This window comes from Lacerta agilis, chromosome 4, assembly GCF_009819535.1.
Source record: "Lacerta agilis isolate rLacAgi1 chromosome 4, rLacAgi1.pri, whole genome shotgun sequence".
NCBI classification, from domain to species: domain Eukaryota; kingdom Metazoa; phylum Chordata; class Lepidosauria; order Squamata; family Lacertidae; genus Lacerta; species Lacerta agilis.
This window is the reverse complement of record NC_046315.1, coordinates 74,756,762-74,780,200: the sequence shown is the minus strand read 5'-3', so window position 1 is coordinate 74,780,200 and position 23,439 is coordinate 74,756,762. Positions and strand designations below refer to the sequence as shown.

At 42.1% G+C, this 23,439-nt stretch overlaps 2 protein-coding genes across 3 annotated transcripts in view; one reads left to right on the top strand and one right to left on the bottom strand.

The window, feature by feature from the left end:
• The window catches only part of ST6GAL2 (ST6 beta-galactoside alpha-2,6-sialyltransferase 2), a 70,282-nt gene extending 62,396 nt beyond the window's left edge, over positions 1 to 7,886 (top strand). Inside the window, exons 6-7 of one of the 2 annotated variants that reach the window (XM_033147658.1) lie at positions 4,192 to 4,417; positions 7,828 to 7,886. In XM_033147658.1, coding sequence (XP_033003549.1) covers positions 4,192 to 4,417; positions 7,828 to 7,831 — 230 coding nt within the window. In that variant the 3' untranslated portion in view covers positions 7,832 to 7,886. Of the gene's footprint in view, positions 1 to 4,191; positions 4,680 to 7,827 lie in introns of those variants that run through there. The other variant, XM_033147656.1, reaches the window with a different exon arrangement.
• The window catches only part of LOC117046005 (opsin-3-like), a 47,296-nt gene continuing 26,020 nt past the window's right edge, over positions 2,164 to 23,439 (bottom strand). The window contains exons 4-5 of the mRNA XM_033147659.1: positions 21,469 to 21,702; positions 2,164 to 2,513 (exon numbers count right to left, since the gene is read on the bottom strand). Coding sequence (XP_033003550.1) covers positions 2,274 to 2,513; positions 21,469 to 21,702 — 474 coding nt within the window. The 3' untranslated portion in view covers positions 2,164 to 2,273. The remainder of the gene's footprint in view (positions 2,514 to 21,468; positions 21,703 to 23,439) is intronic.

Here is a 23,439-nt window from a genome sequence, read left to right as displayed (position 1 = left end):
ACTTCAACACAAATCCCCAAATCCCAAGAGTTTGATCTTCTGCAATTAAGCTAATTTCAAACCATTGTTTAAAATTCCTAAATACATAGCTGTGCGATAAGAGCTTGTGACATAAGTAGCTGAACATTGCACTGTTTTTGGCTGACAAATCCTACATTGATGTAGAAGATAATTCTGTGTAATGGTGCATGGATTGTCATTGCTATGTATGAGAGTCTACACTGGAAGGAGAGTCCACCACCTTTCAAGGGAGTCCGTTCCACTGTTGAACAGCTCTTGCTGTTAGAAAGTTTTTCCTGGTGTTTAGTCAGAATATCCTTTCTTGTAACTTGAACTTTGGGTCCTTCTCTTCCCAAGCACAAGAAAACAAGCTTGCTCTGTCTTCCATGTGACAGCCCAAAGATATTTGAAGATGGTTATCACAATCTCCTCTCGGTCTCCTCTTTTCCAGGCTAAACTGCTGGGATAGTTCAGTAGAGCATGAGACTCTTAAATCTCAGGGTCACAGGTTCAAACCCAACATTGGGCAAAAGATTTATGCATTGCAGGGAGTTGGACTAGATTGGATTTGTGGTCATTTCCAACTCTACAGTTTTATGATTCTATAAAACACGTCCAACTGATCACTCAGTAGTTACTTGGATCTTCTTCTTTTGCCCTTTTTGAAGATGGAGACTACATTTGTCCGCCTCCATTCTGCAGGGACCTCACCTGTTCTCAAAGATTATAGACAAAGGCTCTGAGATTACATTCATAAGCTCCTTTAGTACCCTTGGGTGTAGCTCATTGGGCCCTGGAGATTTGAATTCATTTAAAGTAAGTAGGTGTTCCCTTACAACCTCTTTTCCTATTTTGGGCTGAAGCTTCCTTCTTGCATCATTCATTCTGCTATTGCCAGGCTGGGCACTGTAGAGAACCTACTACTTGCATATTCCTCCTCTTGCTTTGAACATAGCCGAAAAAAATCTTTATAATTATTTTTAACCTTTTTTCCAAGCCTGAGCTTCTTTCTGGGCTTTGCCCCACCCCAGACATTCCCCCTGCAACTGTTGGCTACGTGTGTATACTCTTCCTTCATGATTTCCCTTTCTTTCATTTCTTAATACACGCCCTCCTTAAATCTCACCTCATCTGTAAGCTCTTTATGCAGCCGCACCGGTTTCTTTAGACGCCTCCCACTTTTCTTTCTTGTTGGAATTGTCTGCATTTGTGCCTTCATTGTTTCACCTTTAAGAAATACATAGGGCAGGGAAATACTATAAGGCAGGGGAAAGTGGGAAACAGATTCACATCAGGTACCTAACGATGAGCAAGGGCTGAGGAAAGTGTTGTCTGTGTTGACATCTTAGGCATGGGTGTGTGCTATACAAAAGCAGTAGCAAGTACATACTGGGTAGGGATAACTCAAAACAGTAATTAAAATGAAGTTTCCTGTTACAGCTGTAGATTTCTAACCTGGGGCCAATATGTTTTTTTTTTTAAGTTAAAACCATAAATATGTAGGTTATTTGTACATGTGGCCTCTTCACATGTAGATTCCGAAGGGACCGTGGGGGTCGTCTAGTCCGACCCCATGCGGGAATCTCTTGCCCAACGTGGGGCTCGAACCCACAACCCTGTGATTAAGAGTCTCAAGCTCAACCGACTCAGCTATCTCTTGGTGCGCATATATTGCCTAAAATGAAGTCGCTGTCCCATCATCATTTAATAACAATAATTATGTTCCTTATAACCCTGCGCCCTCCAAATCTGACTGATACTAAATCACTGTACTTGCTTGAGAAGGGAGATCTACATATTGTACTGTGAAAGTGAATCAGAATATTTAAAGTTTATTACCAGCCTCAATATGAGCCAGCAGATGTGTGAGCTAGTGCATATTTACTACTCTTTTAAAAACCAGTTAGTACTGTGGCTCACATTTGAAAACTATTCTAGCGGTCAGTGCTTATCGGGTTACAAAGATCCAGAATGAGATTTTTGTGAAGCTGAGGCGGAGGGAGCTAACCTCAACAGAATGAGGTATCTACCATTAACTTCAAGCAGCTACCCCATTACATTATTCCCTTTCATATCTAGAGCACCATTATTTTTTTCTTTTCTTTTCTTGGTGCTATAATCACATAATTCCTACTTGATTCAGAGTTAGAAACAGTTAACACGTTTTGTTCCTGCTTAACACACAGCAGATTCCTTAGGGGAAAACAAAGCACGCTAGCAATAAAACTGTAACATATATGATATAGATGGATTAGGCAACAGCTTGTACTCGTTCACGAGAATGAATTTTCCTTGGACATCTGTGGCGGGCTGTCTGAAACAGGCTCTGGGCTTGACTCTGGGCTCAGGAGGTGGTCCATTTTTTCGTCCGTTTGGGGAAGTGCTTGGTTAGCGGCTCCATCTTCTGCCTTCTGGTTCAGTTGGATGACTGTGACCTTCGACTGGAAGATGGTTTCTCCGTCAGCTGCTGAAGCAGGTTGGCAGTGGAAAAGCATCAGAAAGCATTTGTAGAACTGGGAAGGTGGGGAGAGACAAAAAAAAACAAAAAAAAACCCCAGCCGGTTTCATATTGCTAAGCTGCAATTTTCAGGTTACGAATTATGATAAAGATTCGTGCATTTAAAAAGTTAAGTGAAGATTCGGATTCTGCTGTTTATATAGCAATCCAAAACCCCCAACCTTTCCCAAACCTTTAGAGCCTTTGAAGAACGCGCTGCATCAGCTCCGTCGCCGCACAGTTCGTTCCTCCCTTAGTTTGAGGGCCAGAGCACAATGTACTTTATTGGCTCGGATGTAAGCCGTACCTGAATATAAGCCACACATTTAAAAGTCATGGGGGAGGGGGAGAAAAAAGACAATACGCAAATATGCCACTCCCTTCCTTGCTTTCTCCCTTCCTGGCCTTGGGGGAGAGGATGGGGGACTACGTGTGGGGCGGGCACTAGCGATGTTTGCCCCGCACTCCTGGCTGCATACTGGATAATTTTTGTAAGATCATGAATATAAGCTGCACTTTAACTTTTCACGGTCGGAATTTGGGGAAAAAAAGGTGCGGCTTATATTCGAGCCAATACGGTATATCGATATATAGCCCAGGCCTAATGCTGACCCCACTGGGCAGAATTGAGCCTCCTTGACTTTAATAGGAAGGAAGGCCAAGTTAAACGTAATACAGCCAGACATAATAGCATTGGTTAGCATTTTGCTACGTTGGCTCTAACCTGCAAATCACCTTCTGAGAGCTGCTCCTCATCTTGGGCAAATTGACCCTGGAGCTGACAGGATGTCATACAAGTCACTGACAGGCTTGGTTATCGTGCCTCATGGTGGGCAATGCCGGAGGACCACGGTGCTGTTGCAGGGAAGAGAGGCAGGTCCACCGCGGCTGCTGCTTTCCGCATCTTTAGCTTGGAGTCCTGCTCACATGTGGGTCTTAAGAGAAGACCGGGGGGGGGGGGTTAAACGCCATAGCGGAGGGGGCTTATCTGGCCCCCCCCGGAGGACTTGTGAAGTTTAGCAGAAACTGGTGGGTGGTGGGACTGAGAGCTCGGGGCTTGCCCAACCAAAGAATAAGTAGGGAGTATCTTTGTCCATTGAGGCAGGAGTATCTTTGTCCATTGAGGCAGAAGCCCTAAGAAAGGCTAACAAAACATGTGGCACAGTAACACCCAGATTCCTGCGTTGCAGGGGGTCGGACTAGATGACTCTTGGGGCTCCTTCCAACGCTATGACAGGAGGGAGGGAAAGCAGTAGCAAAATAAAGGGGGAGAAAACAAGGGAAAGATACAGCTTGAAAGGAGAAACAACAGCTCTCTGTACCCCTTCACCATTATTATTTTTTTAAACGGGAGGAGGAGAGAAAAATGAAGGATGGAAGTAATTCACAGGGGCAGCACAAAAACTCACAAGAACAGAGCAGCTATGAGAAAGGGAACAGGAATTTGGCTGAGGTCAATGGCAATGGATCAACTCCTGTTTTCTTGATACTACTGGTGCATTTGCTGTTCTTGGTCACCAGGTGGCAGGCAGAACCCACTCAACAGCCCTTTGTCCAAAGAAAATATATTGATGCAGCACTACCGCAAACAGAACTTGACTTGGTTTTTGTATGTGCAGTAATTAAAAAGAAAAACCAAGTTTGGAAACTTATTCTGGCATTTTTAAATAGGGTAAACATTTCTCTGTTTTCAGGGATTCTCATCATGATGTCCATGTGCAGCGAAGTCCACGTATACGAATACATTCCTTCAGTCCGGCAGACCGATCTCTGCCACTACCATGAACTCTACTATGATGCGGCTTGTACCTTGGGGGCTTACCACCCACTGCTTTATGAGAAACTGCTGGTGCAGAGGATGAACAGAGGCTTCCAGGAAGATCTGTACCGGAAAGGAAAAGTGATTTTGCCAGGGTTCAGGTCAGTGAAATGCCCTGGATGGAATTGATTCCCATACAACACTAAGAAAGGATATTTCTAGAACAAAGTGCAATAAGGTGCTGCTGTCGTACTAATAAACAACAAAGAAATACTTGAAAGAAAACGGATACTAGACCAATCTAGTCTATAAACTGTAATTAAGTAGCAGGCTTGGGGGAAGTCCTTGCTTCTGAGGCCTGAGTATTTATTGTTGCTTTGAAAATAGGTTTGGGGGTTTGTTTGTTTGTTTGTTTTAAAGGCTTGATTTTTGAGAGATGCAAACTATGGTGAAGGTAAAATACTGTGAGGATATATGGCCTCTGCCAGAAATCATCAAGCAGTTATACCACATGTGCCCGATTGCAGTCCTTTAGACAAGGCTGATTAAACACTAAGCCTAACCTAGTGAAGCAGCCCTTACAATTAAGTAAAAGCAAACTTCGGCTATATTTTTCACAGCATCTTTTAAGATTTTCCTCTCTTCCCTCTTATAAAAAGTGCCAGATGTTTACTGAATACAATGAGCCATGTTTTCGTTTCATTTAAACTGTTCTGGTGGCTGAGCTTGGAACCCTAACCTTAAAATACTTGTGCTGGACTATTGTAACATGTGTTAAGACATATTCGTTCAAATTCATAAATTGGTAGCATTGGTAGCACAGGAAAGGTTGAGTAGAAGACGACCACCTGGCTGTTTCAGAAAATAGCATATTGAAATTTGCTTCCTTGCAGTGTGCTGGCACCAGTGTCTATATTAGAACAAAGATATTTTCTGACCTTTTATGTGGCGCTGAATTGCCACACATTCATGTACGCAGGCCTGTAGGCTGATTCTCATTCATCACGCCATGACAACTCCCTCCAAACACCCTCATGACAGCGACTGTAGTCAGGATGAAAAGTCTTACCTGCAGATGAGCCATCAAGGGAGTAGGTTGTTGTGCGACAATCACAACCCACAAGCAAACAACACGACTTATCTTTAGAAAGCAGTTGCTTTCTAATTCTTTGTTTCCTCTACCACCTGTGTGTGTGTGTCAGGATGCTGTCAGTGGCTCCCGGCAGTGGTTGCTCAGGAAGACAAGGAAAAGTTTGTTTTTACAGTCCTTTATTCCAAACTTTACAGAGAGAGGCTATAGAACCCAGCCTCTTGGATAATGGTGTTGTCCCAAGTGAATCTTCACACATCCCAATCTCTTCCACTTCCTCATTCGTCGCCATCTCCTCTACGGTTGCCGCTAAGTGCCCTCTGTCTTCGAGCTCTTTGCTCTCCTACTTTTAAGGCTCGCTGGGTTCTGGTAGATGGTGGGTCTGCAATGCTTTCTAGTGACATGTCAACCAGCTCTCCCATTATTTCTCAGCTTTCCTCCTCATCTGCCTCTGAGCTGTGACCTCCCACAACCCCCCTGTTGAAAATCTATACTGTCTTCCTCTTCTTCCTCCCTGGAAGGTTCAGGATGGGGAGGAGGTCTCCACCATTCTTCCTCCTCTGACCAGTCCCTGACAGGATGTTAGACTAGAGATCTTCAGCAGCCTTTCCCATTTTAGTTTTCTTTCGCTGCCCCAGAGCCCAGTTGCAGCGCTATCCAGGGGAAAGTATCATGAAGAAAGGTTGGGGCAGCGGGGCTTGTAGTCTTCCGAATGTTCACTGTCACTGCAGTACTTATCGGCAAGCAAGGTCAGGGGAAGTGAGTGAACAGAAGAGAGGAGCTTTGGGGTTGTCAGAAAGTAGTAAGAAGAGAAGAGGGCATTCATCAGGTTGCCTTGTGAGCCAATGATGCAGTGCGGCAGTGAGATGCCAAACCCCGTAGGTCCTCGTTGTTAAGAGCAGCTATTCAAAATTCTGGCCCAGAAATATTCAAGCAATGCTTCTGCATTTGCAACATTCCCTTTCACCCCCACCCCCAAGTTTCTAGCAATAGGAAGCAAGATCCTGATTCTACTTCTAGGTTTTAAGAATGTAAAGACAATTTAGCTGGATCAAGCTGAAGGCCTATCTCATCTTGCACTCTGGTTCCAGCGGTGGTCAACTAGATGCCTCTGTGGAGGTTCGCAAGAAAGGCATAAAGACAATGGGCTTCCTCTGTCACTTGTCCCCAGCCTCTTGACATTGGCAATATCTTAACTCCAAACACAGAGCATCCATTGGGCTGCTGTGTCAACCCGCCTGTGTGTCACTTATCTGCCTGGCTAATCTTGTTTCTGAAGCTGCTGTTCATCTTCCACATCTTATCCCCCCCCATTAAAAAAAAGTGGTGATGAGTTCCATAATTTAATTCAGAGGAGGCTAGATCAGGTTGCCCCCTTCAGGCCTACATAAGACTCCTGTCAAATGCAAAGTCTCTTGTAAAAGACTTCTGAGCACCAACAGAGACGTTCTATAATCTTTCACCTTGTTGTCATGCAAGGATAGCCCTCCAGGTGTTGGGAGTGCAGCTTCCTTCCTTCCTGACTGTTGGCCATGTTGGGTGGGGCTGATGGGAGCTACAGTCCAGCAACATCTAGAGATCCACACGTCCCCCATCCCTGTTGTGTTTGCTCAATCAGAAGTATTCTAAGTAAAGGAAAATATAGTGCACATATCTCATTGTTTAGGCTCTTAAAAAAAAAATTGCCCAGTTGGGTAGAGAGAGAGAGAGAGAGAGAGAGAGTTTGCATCCGTTCTTGTATGCATGTGTTTCTGCCGTATTCTTAACAATAACCACCTGCCTGAGGCATAATTCAATTTAAACAAATAATTGTGTTGGGTTCAGCATAATTTAACCATGGCTTAACTTAACACCCTATCTGTTTCAGTGGGAGCTAATCTCATTATTGCTAACACGGCAACACACACCAAATACTGGATAATAGGAGTCAATTCCTAGGGGCCGAGGTCCGCTTTGCCACACCCCATAAAATATCGGAGGGGGCTGGGCCCCACCCAAAGTTGATGGGCATTGCCATTCAAATGGTGTGTGTGCCATGTCATGTGATCAATTATGTGGGGTGGGGCTTGCCTAGGGGCCCCAATATTTTATTCAAGTTGGCACCCCTATACTGGACACTTTTCTGAATAGTGCCATTTTAATCAAGTTTTATCTACGGCTTCAACTGCTTGGACATTCCTTCAAGAACCTTAAATTAGTGGTGGCCATGTGGTATCTTCTTAAATGTAACTTAGAAGCACTGCTTGTCTCCAAACCGAGGTCTAGTACAAACCCAGGGATGACACCACAGATCCTGAGTCAACCTTCCAACGAAGTCTGGTTTTCCCTCTCGCCATTTAAGTTCTCCTAACTCAACCACCTTCGCAATCGAAACTATAGTTGTTTATTCCACTGACTTCAGCAGGGTTCAAATTGGAAACTTTAAAAACATTCTTATCGGTTCATCTTCTGATAAGTGTTCAACTTTGCAAAATTCCACAGATGAAGAATAATGCATTTTACTTCAGTGTTGAAGGGAGATGAGAGGGGAAGAGGAAGAAACAGGGGGGGGGGGACTTCTGGTTTTGTTTTTTAAAAGTTGCAAGTGAAAGAAAGACAGAAAGCATTAGCAAGTGATAGCTGATTGAAAGTTCAGACTGTTCAGTTTAAGACAGTAAATGAATGTGTATTAGATGTTAAATAGAATTTTGTATGTTTTTAGGCCACCTTATTATATATATATAGATATATATATATATAACAGTGCATTTTTAATCTATATCAGAATTATAAATGTTCAGTAAATGTCTGCAACTCCTACTTGAAGTCAGTGAGAAATCTCACTTTAAAAAAGTATGAAGTCTGTTTAAGCCTTGGCTGCTGCTTCTTCTTTTTACCAGTTTAAAAAAAAAAAGCAAGGGTTGCTGGGAGAAGTTAGTTTTGATTGGCATAAATATGTTGAAAGCTTCACACTTTCTCTGCACTGATGGCTGTACAGTTGAAAAGTTGCACACAACACCTTGGGTAAAGCATACTTGTTTTCTGTTACTATTATCTGTCATGATCTACACTTTCCACTGTGAACTTTTTAACGTGGTGCTCTTAATTTTTTATGCATAACACCTTCAGAGGGTCACTTCGAGGTGTTCTCATGTTTGTTACAGGGAAATTGATCTATAAACTGTTGAGCCAATCTTTGTTTTGCTAGCTAGCAAGAACAAAACGTTCATCTCTTGTTGTTTCTTCCATTGTCATGTGTGACTTGGAGGCATGGCCAGGTAATTGCTTCACCTTCTCCGTTTTTTTCCTCCGCTTGCTACCAACGTTACTAGTGTTGAGTTCAGATGCACTGAATGTGGCACTGGGCACGAAATCCAGCTTCCAGTGACTTTTATCATTTTTATTTTTTTTAAAGAGGTGCTTTGTAGCCTGTGTGGCTGGCAAAAATATCCTGACAGTGTTGAGCATTGCCTCCTCCAAACTCAGAGAAGTCAGAGGCAGTGCTTAAAAAAAAAAAGTTATAGGAGCCTAGGGCAAGGCTTCAAATACCCAGTTTTCTTCCTTGCAGAATCAGATTAAAAATATGGAAATTAAGAAAATCATGCACACTTGTTTAATTAGCTGACACACAAATCACAGTATCCAGCTTTTCTCTGCACAGAATCCAGATTAATTATGCAGGCCAATTTCCCCCCGCACATATTCTTTTGCTCAAAGGTAGGTTCTACTGTGCTCAAAATGGATCTTGCTCCCGACAGATGCATATAAGACTGCAACCCTAACATGGCACCTGGGAGTAAGCCCCGTTAAACTCAGTGAGGCTTACTTTCAAGTAGATATAGGATAGTTCTGTCAATTAGCCTTGTGGCAATTGCACGGCTAGTTGGGAGATGGGAAGTGCCTAGTTCCCATTGAAATGCATAAATTGCAATCCTAACCCTACTTATCTTGGAGTAAGCCCCATTGAATTCACTAGGACTTACTTCTGAGTAGACTTGGTTAGGGTATAGCCACAATGACCCTATTCCACATGTAACACAAAGACGTAATTCAAATGCACAAGCAACGCAAGTCTTCTCTTTGTATGCTCACATGGCCAAGAGGAGGAGTTTGGCAGCTTCTTCTTTTAAACTAGGGTTTGCTGAAACAAGCCCAAATAAAAACCATGGGTTGTGATCCTGGCCTTGTTTCAAAATTTCAACAAACTATTCACTAAAATAATTAACCATGTGCTCCAGAAGACATGCCTAACTGCATTATCTATTTATTTTGCCCAGGATTCTGAAAGTTGCTTCCTTCATAGCCCAGTCCCGTGCATTTCTACTCAAAAGTAAGACCCACTGAATTTAATCCGATGTATTCCTAGGCAAGCAAACCAAAGTCGAGGTGGAGAACCTGTAGCCCTTCAGATTTTGCTGGTCTAGCCAAGATGGCCAATGATCAGAACAGAATTGCAGCGTTACTACCTTTCTGTCTAATGTCAGGGGGCAAGGAGAGGGCTAGCATGGCCTATTATATACACTTTCCTCTGCCACTCCAGCCTTGATTAAGTTACAGAATTCCCTGGAGATTTTGACCATACAGAACTGGCAAATGTAAACCACAGGATAGATCACCGACTGGGGGAGATAAACGAAATAAGGATTGCAGTTGTTGCTCATCATGTTTCTGGGCTTAATTCCCTCTGCAGATTAAGTACTGCAAGGAGACAGAGCAAGTTGGTCCACCTAAGGTTCTAAAATGTTCAACCCTTCATAGAAAGGGCTACCTTTTCACTTGCATGGAGAGAACAGCTCTGCCCACCCCAGACAAAATACTTAAATTGTGACACCCTATTGCCGTCGAGTAGGCCCTGTGGCGGTGTGAGCTCTCATCCCTAAGTCAGAGGAAACATTTATGGGTGTTACACTCATCATGCAAAAATATTTGAAGTGTTAGTAATGAAAGCTGCAAAACGCTCCACACTTGTTAAAAATCACCCTTTCTAAAGAGGATCATTAAATATAAATGGAGGTTTTTGAAAATATTGTTTGGGCGCTAAATAATTCTTAGTACTTTGGGGGGGGAATCTAGCTAGGAGTTGTTCTTTTGGTTTTGTTCAACGAGGCTTTTCTATCCCTAAATTGAACTCTGACTTCATTAATTTCAGAGTGCTTTGTCTTGAACAGATTGCAACCCATAATTCTCTTAACAAGTTCCCCTTCTTTCTCTCACACAAACCATACCAGGGTAGTTTTACATGTGCTGAAATTGAAGACAGACAAAGTTATGACTGGGCTTTCCATATTTTCTACTTATTTTTTTTTAAGTTCAGCTGCTTACATGGCATGCAAAATTGGAGTAAAGATCAAGTGCTCCTATGGAAGGAAGGAAGGAAGGAAGGAAGGGATATTTTAAAAATGATGATGATTGTATTTTTTTTAAAATAACCAACTTCTTTCCCTCCCTTCCTTATACTTTACAATTTGAAGATAAAATAAATGTCGTGAAATTACACATTTCAACAGATTTTAAAATCTCATATGGAGACATTTGCATCCATAAAACTGCAGCTTTCTGTGCAAAAAGAACATCTGGATTAACTGTTTATATAAGTACCTCATACCTATTGAAGGTTTATTTAAATAACCGCCCTGAGATCTTTGTGATGAAAGGTGGTGTATGAATTGAATAAATTAAATAAAAATAAAATGCATTTTTATATCGCAGTTTTCCACTCTGTAACATGGCAACATAATTTGAACCTTTGTTGTTAAATGGCCAGCTGTGTACATGCCTTATATTCACACATATCATCTCATTTTCTAAAGCTGTAGTCACCGAGCTACTCAAATAGAAGACTGTGTACTTTTTAAATAGCCTTGAGAATTATTTTGTATGATAATTTTTTAAGTGAATGTGCACTCTTCAAGAAACGAAAGCTTGAGATTTTCCAGGAGTCGCATTTTTAAAAACAGTGTTTGTATACATTTTAACACTTTTGTATTTTCTATTTTGGTTTTATATATTTTTATGTATGCACAGTGTACAGATTTTTCTTGTAAATAAAGTTTGTTTGTTTTTTTATTTGATTGGATGCATCAGCCTCTCATTATTTAACATGAGGGGATTAAAATGTGTATGTTACAAAACAAATGTTGCCATTAAGGAACTGACCACACATGTAGCGCCTGGTATATAAAGGCAGTGTGGTGTAGTGGTTAGAGTGTTGGACTAGGATCTGGGAGACCAGGGTTCAAATCCCTACGAAGCTCACTGGGTGACCTTTGCCCAGTTATTGCTTCTTAGCCTAACCTACCTCACAGGGTTGTCGTGGGGAGGGGTGTAAGCCACCTTGAGCTCCTTGGAGAAAAAGGTGGGATCTTAAGTACAATTAATACATATACATTCCGAAAATAAGCTATGTATTAGTCTCCGAGCTACTTTTGATTAATAGCCTTGTGAGAAGTGACCTATCGCTGAGACCTAATTTGATTCCCTCCTGCCACAAGTTCAGAACGGAGGGAAAGACAAGTGTGAGCAAAAAGATCTGTAACTGCTAAGGCATACTGAATTTTTAAAAAACCACTAATGCACAGACCTTGTAAGAGGATCTCTGTGTTTAAGGAGGCTTCCACAAGCTAGCCTTAAATCTTTAAGACATGCTTTGCTTTATGTGCCGGAGGGTGCATTAAAAAAAAAAAAAAAAAGTATGGCGGAACACCCAAAGATACAGTGGCTGGATCTGGACACATTTTTTAAAAAAATGTTACAGGAAAACACGTTATAGGAGATTTTGGTTTCTCTACATCTGGTGTCACGCGTCTATAATGCAGTTTTAATGATATAATTGACTGAGTGTAGCTGAGTCCAGTGTCTCTGTCCCTTATAAACTGTGTAGTGCAGTCCATTGTGTGGAACAGCTTGTGAATCATTGTGGGAAGGAAAAGCTTGGGGACCTTGAACAGAAGCACTGCTGGATGCACGCAGTCAATTGAATGTGCATAAAGAGGTTTGCTGTACTGTTCCTCAAAGCACATAGCTGTGGAACTGCCTGATCCTGAGTTAATCCATCTACACTCCATGCTTGATTAGCTGTACAAGGTTTCAAAGAAATATATTTCCTTTTTTAAAGGAGGTGCTGATCACTGAGCCAGGGACAGCGCATATTGCTCTACTATCGACCTGCAGCCCAAACAATTAAATCCTGCTTTATATCCAATAACTGTTAGGTCTGGTTGTCATTTTAAGGTTTCGGCTTGACTGCAGGCAGAAGGCAGAGACGAGAGACAGACATTCGAAATGCTCAGGAGCAGCATGATGTTCACAAGGAAAGTTTACACGAAAACTTTATCCTTGCCATATGTTCCCAAAGGAAAGACAGACAGTTACTTTAAAGCTATTCACCGTGATTCAATTGCTAGGCGTGTTAGTTAAGCATGAAAGGCTTCTTCAGAAACGGCTTGCTCGCCTCATAATCAAAACCAGTAAAAAGCCCCAAATGTTAGATATGTTTTCCCTCCTACACACATTGATCAAGTGGCCCATTCCTCCTGGGATGAATGGTCCCTGTCCTTATGATGTCATAAATCTACCATACAACGATAAAGAAGAAACAAACCCCCGGAGAGTGCTGAAATATGTGAAGGAAAATTCTGAATACAGCCCTGTGGCTACTTCACAGTTGCTTGTCCAAGTAAATAAAGAAGCAGCTCCCCTGCCTCGCTTAAACCCGTTAAGAGGTCTCCCGAGGAGTGAGACAGCCCTATGGTACCTTGGTTGTCAAACGGCTTGGCTCCTGAACAAATCGGCTCCCAAACGCTGCAAACCCGGAAGTGAGTGTTCTGGTTTGCGAATGTTTTTCAGAAGCTGAACGTCCGACGCAGCTTCCGATTGAGTGCAGGAAACTCCTGCAGCCAATCAGAAGCTGCGCCTTGGTTTTCGAACAGTTTCGGGAGTCGAATGGACTCCCGGAACGGATTAAGTTCAACAACCAAGGTACCATGTACCCACAAATAACGTGCGGTTCCTTTGTGCTGTGTAGAAAATAATTTGAATGCTTGGGGAGTGGCAGAGGTTCCTGACAACAAAGGAAACGCAGCTGTGGAATGAGGTGGCAAGTGTTGGCATCTTGTTATCATGGGTAGCGCATAGACAAAAAGGTTTCCCAAGACTGTTGGCATCACAAGACTTTACAGCTACCTGGTGTTGCCAAAAGGCATGGATAAAGTGTACCAGATCTTGTGCTCCTCAAAAAGACCTGTCTGGAGTAGAAGTAAAGTCCAAATGGGTAAAAGAATAGCATTCCCCTCAGTATAGATCTAAATGATCTAGGCCAGGCTTCCTCAACTTCGGCCCTCCAGATGTTTTTGGCCTACAACTCCCATGATCCCTAGCTAGCAGGACCAGTGGTCAGGAATGATGGGAATTGTAGTCTCAAAACATCTGGAGGGCCGAGGTTGAGGAAGCCTGATCTAGGCTTATTGGATAATGAGCATCATCTCACTCACTCTGCCTTCCCAACTCTTAACATTTTATAATCTCTACCTCCATGGCCTTAAATAACACAAGGACATTATCATTCCACCAAACTGTTCAGAATGGATAACACACACATGCTTAAAATTACCAGGAAAGCCATTCCCCACCCCCCAATTATTACATGGTCTTTAAAATGATAAAGGCCATAGCTTCTACTTTTCATGTTGCGCCAAATGTAAATGTCTACATTTTATTTCCGAGTGCATGCAACTGACTGGTTGTTCTACAGTACTCTTTTCAGTAGGAGCTGTAGTACGAAGGTTGATTTGAAGGGGCACAAGCTTTTTAAATGCCAGTCGTACAACCTGTAGCCCCAGTCACTTTTTTCTGAGATCTGAACGGCTCTGCAAAAGGTCTTCAATCCATTCGTTTGTCATCAAACATTAAGAATACCTAGGCTGAACCCAATTAGAATACCTAAGGTGAATCCATAGTCAACTTTGTGATTGTACAGGGTCCTAATGGTCCAGCTCTGCAGACTGTGCACACTTACATATGCATTTCATTAACAAATCTAATGCCCAACAAGTCACTATTAGTCAACTGCTGATTTATCATTTCTCTTTGTGAACTTATAATGCTATGTATGAATGTCAGAAGCAGTAATTCATGAATGCACAATTTTAAGTCAACGCCATATGTTTAAGATAGTGGTGGGAACCCTGCAGCCCTCAATATGCTCTTAGGACAATCCCACCCACCATTCCCGGTCCACCAGAATGGGAGTTGAAGTCCAAGAACATCTGGAAGTTCACAGGTTGTCCATTCACTGCTTTTAAGAGAGAATCTATGAAGGGTGTGTCTGGACTGCATCTAAGCCAAATGTTCCTACACTTCTGCTTCCAACAATTTAGCCAACACTTTATTGATTTGTTGCCTGCCCTTCGTCCAAAGGTCCTATCATTAAAACACAACATTAACAATAACAGAACAACTTGCAACCATAAAAAATAAGGTGGGTCCTAACAGTATATACCCAAAGTGTCCAAAGACGTGCCTCTTCAGCATCCTTCAGAAGCCAGATACACCTCTGTGGGGATGGAGTTCCACAGCTTAGGGGTTGCCATGGAATGCCCTCTCCTGGACCGCTACCCCCCTCAAGCCTCTGAGGGTAGAGAATCTGAGCACATGAGAGTCTGATGGGAAGGAGGCAGTCTCTCTGATATTTGGGGTCGCAAAAGGCCTCTGAGGAGAGCTCTGTGCCCTCTCTCTATTCCCCCAACAAAACCCACTTGGAATGTGCTTTCCCCTAAGGATAATGTGGATGCAGTGGTGCCACATTCCCAATAATGAAGAATTATTACTGGGAATGGCAGCTGATGGCTCTTCCTTCCACCAACACGGTCATCATTTGCCACCTTTCAAATTCTACTGCCCTTCTAATTTTGCTGCCCCTAAAATTCTGCCACCCTAGGCCTGACAGTTAAAACTGGGTCTGCACCCAGACTGGGGCTAGACATACGTGCCAGGGCCCTCTAGTGACATCCTAGACATTTTTCTATATAATCAATGATAGCTTCAGAAATGAGCTATAAAATAAATAACTGTGTTTGTTTCCGTAGTTTATATCTTGCCCTTTGATGCGTAGGCACACTCAGGATGGCTTGCAAAACTCCACATACATTTATAGCAAGTATACCAGCAGTCAATTTGATAATAAAGTGGATTTCGAATGTTTTCACTATGCATGCCGCAGACATTATGCTGTATTTGTGATGCTCTGTTATGTTTTATCGCTTTGTATTATTGTATTATTTATTGTTTGTAAGCCGCTTTGAGATTCGTTTGAATCAAAAGTGCCATTGAAATACGATAAATCAAATAAAAAATTGTGACAAGCTAACTTTAAACTTAACTTCTGTGCTCTAACGAAAAGTAGCATACCCCAGGGTGGAAGGTATTCCTGATTAAGGCAAAGTTTCCTTGAAAAATGTCCCTAAGAAATTGTTGGCAGACCCAAGGACTTCTAACATACAGCTTGAAAGAGAACACTTCACCTAGCTCCTTATCCAACAATACTATGTCAGAATTATTTAGTCAAGCGAATTATGATTGATGGATACAGAATGACATATACCCATAGGGCAATCTTCAAGTCATCATTTCAACATCCAGCTTCAATTGGAAATGCATTTATTAATGGCAGTGTTTGATAAACAGGTTTAGAATACTGTTTCTATAAGAGAAAGTAAGGTTCATTCCAACACTCTAATTCTACGATTCTATGATTCCGTGTGTAAGAGAAGAAGGAGGAGGAGGAGGAGGAGGAGGAGGGTTTGGATTTGATATCCCGCTTTATCACTACCCGGAGGAGTCTCAAAGCGGCTAACATTCTCCTTTCCCTTCCTCCCCCACAACAAACACTCTGTGAGGTGAGTGGGGCTGAGAGACTTCAAAGAAGTGTGACTAGCCCAAGGTCACCCAGCAGCTGCATGTGGAGGAGCAGGGAAGCGAACCCAGTTCACCAGATAACGAGACTACCGCTCTTAACCACTACACCACACTGGAGAGGGTGGGAGAGAAATAGAAGAGGGCAGGGACCTTGAGAACTGTCCCCCATGAACATTTATTATTATAATATATTTATTTGTAGCATCAGTATAGCGGACTGAGCAGGGGCACGTCACCTGGCCACAGTTTGCTTCACTATGATCAGAGTGTGGTATTCCTATTTAAATTATAGCAGTGATTTCTAATCTAATTCTGAATCTATAAATATGAGTTAGTATACACAAAGCAATGTTTTCCTTGTTCCTCTCTTTTGATGAAGGATTTCCCTGAGTTGTGTGTGGAGGGGAGTATCCAGGACTATTTATTGTTGGCTTTGGGAATGATAACAAGCTGCTTCAGAGGTAATGTTTACATGGGGGGGAAGGTAGTCTGTTCTCATGTCAATAACAAATTTGGAAGTTAAACAGGCAAAGACTCCTAAAAGTTTTTAAAGACTTCACACACTTTTATTCCTGCCATTACCTTGAGATTCATCTTGAAGGGTTAGAATGTGAATCTCCTTGAATGATAACGTTGAAAGAACAGTTTGTGTAGGAAGGATGTAACAAGTACAGCCATCCTGTGTGTGTTCTTGCATAACAATTACACGCATCTGTGTGTTTTAATGGCAATTGCTGTGCTTTCAGAATCAGTTTTACACGTCTTGCAGACGGAAAAGGAATAAAATTACAAGTGCGCTAGAAAAAGAGTCATAAAGCCTGCAGGCTGTGGGAAGCAGCTAATTGGGTTATTAAATAGTGACTTAGCCACAGGCTGTCACACTATATACAAAACGAAAATAACATTAAAAATACAGAATATAATTTTAAATTACAATGACAGGCATCAATTGAGAATAGCAGCATTTAAATGTGAAATGCCAAACTTTTAAAAAATTAATTCCACAGGCTATTAAAGCCATCGCGTTTTATAGCCTTCGTAGTTTTATAAAAAATGGTCACGGTCAGATTAATTGAAACTTCTATTATAGCTCATTCTGAATCAATCATCCTTTCAATCCAGGCCAGTGGTTGCCAAATGTCCCGTCCCCCCCCCATAGTTCACTTGAAAATTGCTGAGGATCTTGATGCACAACTTAAATTATTATCATTCTTTTCTGTCTGTTGTAGCAATTGTAACGTGCTGTGCTGTGCCGTGTGGTCTTTCAAATTGTATTTTCATTGCTTCTTCAATCTGGCCCTACTCATCGTAGCCATAGACAGGCCTTAGATTTGGTGTTTACCTCTGCAGACGTGGGTGACCCGAGACAAAGTTCCAGTAGAACAAAAGAAGTGCCATGGTCAGATCACTAGACTTCTCCGTGACCCTTCTCCTCCACAGGGAGCGGAGGACCAATTCAAATGGTCTTTCCCGCCACTTAATGGATCCAAATGGCTTCCAGAGAGCCCAGTCCAGAATGAGAGTCCTACACCTTGCAGTTAGCTGCCTGAATGGACTGGAGAAAATGTATTTTTCCTCTGTAGTTGTATAGAAATATATATTGCACCCTTATATATACAGTGGTATCTTGGTACTCAAACTTAATCCGTTCCAGAAGCCCGTTCCAAAACCAAAGCGTTCCAAAACCAAGGCGCACTTTCCCATAGAAAATAATGCAAAAGTTCCAGACTTTTGGAAACAACCCCTAAAAACAGCAACTTATCATAAATTTTACTATCTATCAAGACCATTGATCCATAAAATGAAAGCAGTAAACAATGTACTGCAGTCACACAATCAATCGATCCATCAGTAGCTGAACTGGGTTCCATGCAGCCACAAAAACAAAAACGCAAAATAAATAGCTAAAACAGACAGACCTCAGCGTAACACTCAAATCGGAAGTGTGGCACTCAAATCGGAAGCATAACACTCAAAACAGAGCACGTTCGGCTTCTGAAAAGAGTTCGCAAACTTAATTCTGGGTTTGCAGTGTTTGGGTTCCAAGTTTTTTGAGTACCAAGAGGTTTGAGAACCAAGGTAGCACTAAAGGGAGAGGATCTTACAGCAAAAACGGGTGAAGATGGTGGGTAAGAAGATGAATATGAAAGGGTGAATTATCCAACCTTTTTTGCTGTATCTCTCCACTCTTCCTTCCCCCCTCTAGCCCTTATTAGTTTTTTTTTATTGTATTCCTCTTGGTAGAAGGTTGTCTCGGCTCGTTAGTGTGAACTTATTGTGCAGACTCCAAAGGTATGTAAATATTGCATAATAATGAAAAAGAGATGAGATCACAGTGGATACTGCTTTAAATAATATATAAGGTGGGGAAGCATTCTTTTCCTTGATTATCTGACTCTGACAGAAGAATTGTGTGCAGGCGACATTATTCTTACCAACAGCTCTTGGAAGTCTACATCCCATTTTCAAAATATACTTGCAAGCCAAATAAAAAGGAGAGAGGAAATGAGGAGAATAGCACATTTCAGCAGGTTTCTACCACCGTTCTCCTCAGAACTGCCGCATCTTTTCAGCTAACTGTTCGCATTTTTAAAAAGAATTGTGACGATTGGATAATTTCTCTACATCTTGCCATCCTGAATAAGACTACAGGCTGCTATTTGTTATTTTACATCCTTTTTACACTAGCAGTAAGATGTCTTGAGTAAAAACATGCTCTAATGTTTGTAAAATCCTAACATGCTGTGTTGAAATCCTAACATTTTAGAACTGGAAGTGAGGTAGCTATTTTTAAAATTCTTATTATTTATTAAATTTGTATACTGCCCTTCATCTGAGGATTCATAGCATAAAGACACAAAAATACATAACATAATGAACAAAACAATACCCCCAAAAGGATTTTCATTAGATCTTTCCAGTATACAGATCTAAATATAGCTTAACTGAATTCTGTAGGAACAGTGTTATAGAAATAGCTAACAGCCCACTCCTATGAGCCACTGCACTGAAGCAGTGTGGTGTAGTGGTTAAGAGCGGTAGACTCGTAATCTGGTGAACCGGGTTCGCGTCTCCGCTCCCCCACATGCAGCTGCTGGGTGACCTTGGGCTAGTCACACACCTCTGAAGTCTCTCAGCCCCACTCTCCTCACAGAGTGTTTGTTGTGGGGGAGGAAGGGAAAGGAGAATGTTAGCCGCTTTGAGACTCCTTCGGGTAGTGATAAAGCGGGGTATCAAATCCAAACTCCTTCTCTTCTTCTTCTTCATCATCATCATCATCACAGGTGTGGGTTCAAGGTCTCAGCATTGGGGTGGAGCTGAGGGCATAGTCTGCTGTATTGTAACATTGCTGGGTGAGCCCAGTATCACCACAAATACAGGAATAGATCTAGAAAGAAACTCACTTGGAGGAATCCTAGGTTTCCTCAAGGATCCTAGATCCAAACATGAAAATGCTTTTAAGAGGCATTCCCATGAGAACCAGAGAATCTTTCTACAAAGAGTCACAAGAGGGCACCATTCAAGGATGACACTTTTCCACTGGCAAGTTAGATTTTGCCTATTTAAGCATGTGGCATGCTGACATGTACCTAATTTTCTGACGGTATACCATTTAAAATCACAATGTGTCCCTAATCTGCAAATGGTGAATTCAATGGGCAGGGAGAATGGCACAAGAGACTTCCATGATGTTCAGGGGAAACAACAAGCATGGGTCTCCGAAGAGGCATTTTTCCAAGTTTCCGAAAGTCAGTACAAGCAGTTATGATGACAAAGATGAATTTCCTATTGTGGAAACCCCCGTGGTGTGAAAAGAAGTGACTCAGAGAAATGAGTGCAGCATACATTACAAGCCTGACGCACAACTCTGACAGTGTTGCGATATCTTAATATATTAGTGGGAGAAGCTGTAGCTTTGGCCTGTGGGAGTTATCTTAGAAACTCCGTCAGTTGCTCTGGAGCAGGAAAAGGGGAGGTTTGCACTGCGCAGACCTCCCACCGCCTCGCCCATCTCCCTACCAGTGAGGAACAGAACCCCACCTGCAGGGAAGCTAACATAGCACCTCCACCACACCTGGTGAGTTGCTTCTCCTCGTAGCTACATCACCTCACCACAACCCTCATTTTCAAAGGCCAAGAAGTTGTCCCTTGCTCAGTGAGGGAAACAGTGCACTTAAGCAGGTTGCTACTACAATTTCCCCCAGAATTGCCAAGACACACAGGATGATACTGAGATTGCCACTCTTGCCCATGACACATGCTTACCAAGATATGGTCCCACCATAAGATTCCATCCCTAACACTTTTGTGCCAATTAATCTAGGAAAGCAAAACAAATGTTCTCTATCATCTCCCTTTAAAGAAATTCATCAGGTTGCCTATTCTCAAGGCAATGAATCGTTATTAGGTCTCAGGGCAGTTCACAACATAAAAGTTACAATGTTGAAAATACAAAATACATTATGAAAACAACTAAAACAGCTGACAATACTAATGTATACAAACTAATACAGTGGAACCTCGGTTTTCGAACGTAATCTGTTCCGGAAGACCATTCGACTTCTGAAACATTAGAAAACCGAGGATCAATGGGCCGGCTGCAAAATCAATGGGGGGAAATGAAAAACGTGCCTTGGAAGCCGTTCGACTTCCGAGGCACGTTTGAAAATGGAAGCAATTCCTTCCGGGTTTTCGGCGTTCGGGTTCTGAATTGTTCGGGTTCTGAGACGCTCGAAAAACAAGGTTCCACTGTAAATACATTCCCCATCAAAAGCCCCTAAACAGTATCCCAGACCACAAATACAAAAACATAATACATAATTTTAGCACACGGGGGCCAGCCCACGCCTTCATTCCATCCCCGAAGCTTTACCCCCAAACTGCTGTTAATTACTAGTCAAAATAACTGTTGAGCTTATCGCCCAACTAAAGTAATCTTGGTTATCCTATGAGTTTTAATCTATTAACTGTGCAACCCTGTTCATAACTACTCACAGGTCGACCCCATTAGGTAGATCGAGGCTGCCACAGAATAGAACAGCAAATTGTTGAGCACCAGCGAAGGTGGAAATTATTTACCTTGCCTTGGGGGGGGAAGTCCGCCATTTTGGATTTTCTGCTTCAGGTGCCAATAACTCTTAGACTAGTCCTCAAACAAAGGAATATTACTTTGGGAGCACAGAAGTCATTTTCAGTTTACATAAGACAGCTCGCTTTAACTGTAATGCTCACCTGTTTGTTCATAAGTATGTAGATGATTGGATTGCATACTGTGCTGCTCTTTGCCAGAATAGATGGTATGACGCTTGCTACTGGGGACACCAAGCCTGGCCTACCAAATGTCGCAAGGAGAGCTATAACTCCATAGGGCATCCAGCAAATCAGGTAACAGATGATGGTCGTGATTACCATGAAGAGGACGTGGAATTCTCTTTTACGGGCAGAAGACTTCCGTATTTTTCCAACCTGGTAAAAATTACATAGTGTCTTATTAGTAAGCAGTCCAAAATATCCAAAGTATGGCAAGTCAATTTAAATGGTCAGTGAAGTATAGGTGGGTTCCCATGAGGCAAGACACAGTGATAACAGCAAGAACCTTTATTGAACAAACAGAACTAAACAACAGGGACAAAGCTACTGCTTATATACATTTCTGAAGGCCTGGGCCACTCCCACTCCCACTCCCAACGTGATTGGCTGTCTAAACTTCCAAGCTGCGAATCATGACTCAAGAGTTTAAGGGCCAATGGGCAGAGGCCCAAATCTGGAAATGTTCTGTGATTGCATATCATGTATCGAATCAGAACACAGGGGCTCAGAATCCTTAGTCCAGACTCAAGCTCAAACACAGACCACGGAATACATAACAGTCAGGCCCTTGTTCTTTCAAGCAGGACCAGCCTTATTATGCAGAACAAGACAGGTGCCTCGGGCTGGCTTTTCTTGCAATTTATTGGCCATTAACTGCTCCCAAACACTGGTTTTAAGCACCTCCACTGCCTCACCCCTGAAACAAATCCAAAGTTAAAATAAAATTGGGTGTCACATGGCATCTGCAAAATAACCAGTACTCCAGATCGTTTTTTAATTAATGAGCTTACAGGGCAAACCTTAAGCATGCCTACTTAGAAGCTAATCCCATTGAATTAAATGGGGATTACTCCTAAGCAACTATGCATAGGACTGCAGCATCATTTTCTGTTTTGGAGCACCCTTTGGCATGGAATTCCTTTGAATTTGCTGCTCTTTGCCATTGGAATGCTTTAGAATCTGAACAATGGATGGTCAGACTTGGCTCCCAAATAGATCCCCAGGGCACTACTAAATGGTTATGTGTGTGTGTATGTGTGTTAATTGCTTGATTTAATTTAATTTGAAAGGAAAATAAAATATTTTTTAAAAGTTGTTAACACTGTCTCTCTCTTGGAGTTCTGTAGGTAAATGTCCTTGAAAATAGCTGCTGAAGAACCAATCAATCATCACGTGTAAATCATATTGTACTACTATCTCATATAGCTCCTAATTAGTGTTATATAACTTCTAAGTCGATATTGTCAATTGGCAGCAGCATTCTAGAGCCTGACGAGTGTGCAATGCTCACAGATTAGTGCCTGAACAACAACCCTGATGTACAGAAATTGACTATCCCTGACCTGAATCCTAGAGGTTACTCTTTGAAATGTCTTTAATAAATAAGGTGCAATGTCTAAGTAGATGGACTGCATGCTGGCACCTATTTTTCTTTTAAAAAACACAAAAACAAAAACAAAACAAAACACTGGTTCCAACTCAAGCAAGTACGGTATGTTCATTTGCCCAATTTCTATTCCATAAGGGAGAAGGGCTCCTTTGCTTGACATTTTTCAAATATTTTTGTTCACACGCAGTCTCCAGCCAAAGTGGGCTAGCTTCTGATATGTACAAATTTCTACTCAGCATACAGTAGAATCTGGTTCCTCCCATGGAATGAGACTAGTTTGGGAAAGTGACCTAGATATTCAGATAGAGGAACACGACTGAGAAATGTTGTGGTCCAGAGCTCTGTGAAAACAGTATCTGCAAGAATACAAGAAGCCACTCAAAAAACGTTATTGAGGTAGCACTGGATTCTACTCTGTTTTATCTAAAATTGGGAGGGGGGAGCCCACTCTAATCTATGCTGGAGAGGCCATGGTTCCACTGGAACATTACTTCATATGTGGT